At 30.9% G+C, this 579-nt stretch overlaps 1 protein-coding gene across 1 annotated transcript; it reads left to right on the plus strand.

Moving 5' to 3' along the window:
• Nucleotides 1-579, plus strand: PCYB_063280 (hypothetical protein; the record flags this gene model as incomplete). The annotated part of the gene is made up of 1 exon (XM_004221495.1): nucleotides 1-579. A coding segment is annotated over one exon (576 nt), but the record flags the coding sequence as incomplete, so codon positions are not given.

Genomic DNA, 579 nt, shown 5'->3' on the forward strand with positions numbered 1-579 from the left:
CTTAGGTATTAACCAGTTCGATGTATCTTCGAGGGCTCCACTTAAAGAAAATTGTTCTCGAAAATTATCAGATATTAATTTATTTGAAAACGTTGTAGATATATTTAACGTAATAGATTATAACAATTATGATGAAGGTGACATTGAGCAATTAGAGAATAACAACTATGAAACTAGATTGAGAAATGAATGGAAACAACTAGAAAACGACGAAAATATAGATTGGCTTACCATTACACTAAAGACGTATGAATCCCTTGTTGGAAAAAACAGTGAAGCAACACCTGATACTGAAACTAAGCACAGAAGGTGGTGTAATATTGTAGAGGCGTTGCATTATTTCCGTAAAGCTAAAAATGAGGAACATCAAGCAGGATTGCAATTTTTTTTAGATGCATTAAAGGATAAAAGAAAAGAAAGAGACATTGAAGATTTAAATTTAGAAGAGGAAAAAGCATGGAACCATTTAAAAATGGCAAAAGTTAAAGAAGATAATGAATGGAGATATTATCAATTACTTACTTTGAAATATTGGAAACAAGCAGAAAATGCCGAATCCGCTAGAAATAATACTCAATA

This window comes from Plasmodium cynomolgi, chromosome 6 (assembly GCF_000321355.1).
Source record: "Plasmodium cynomolgi strain B DNA, chromosome 6, whole genome shotgun sequence".
Taxonomy (NCBI): domain Eukaryota; phylum Apicomplexa; class Aconoidasida; order Haemosporida; family Plasmodiidae; genus Plasmodium; species Plasmodium cynomolgi.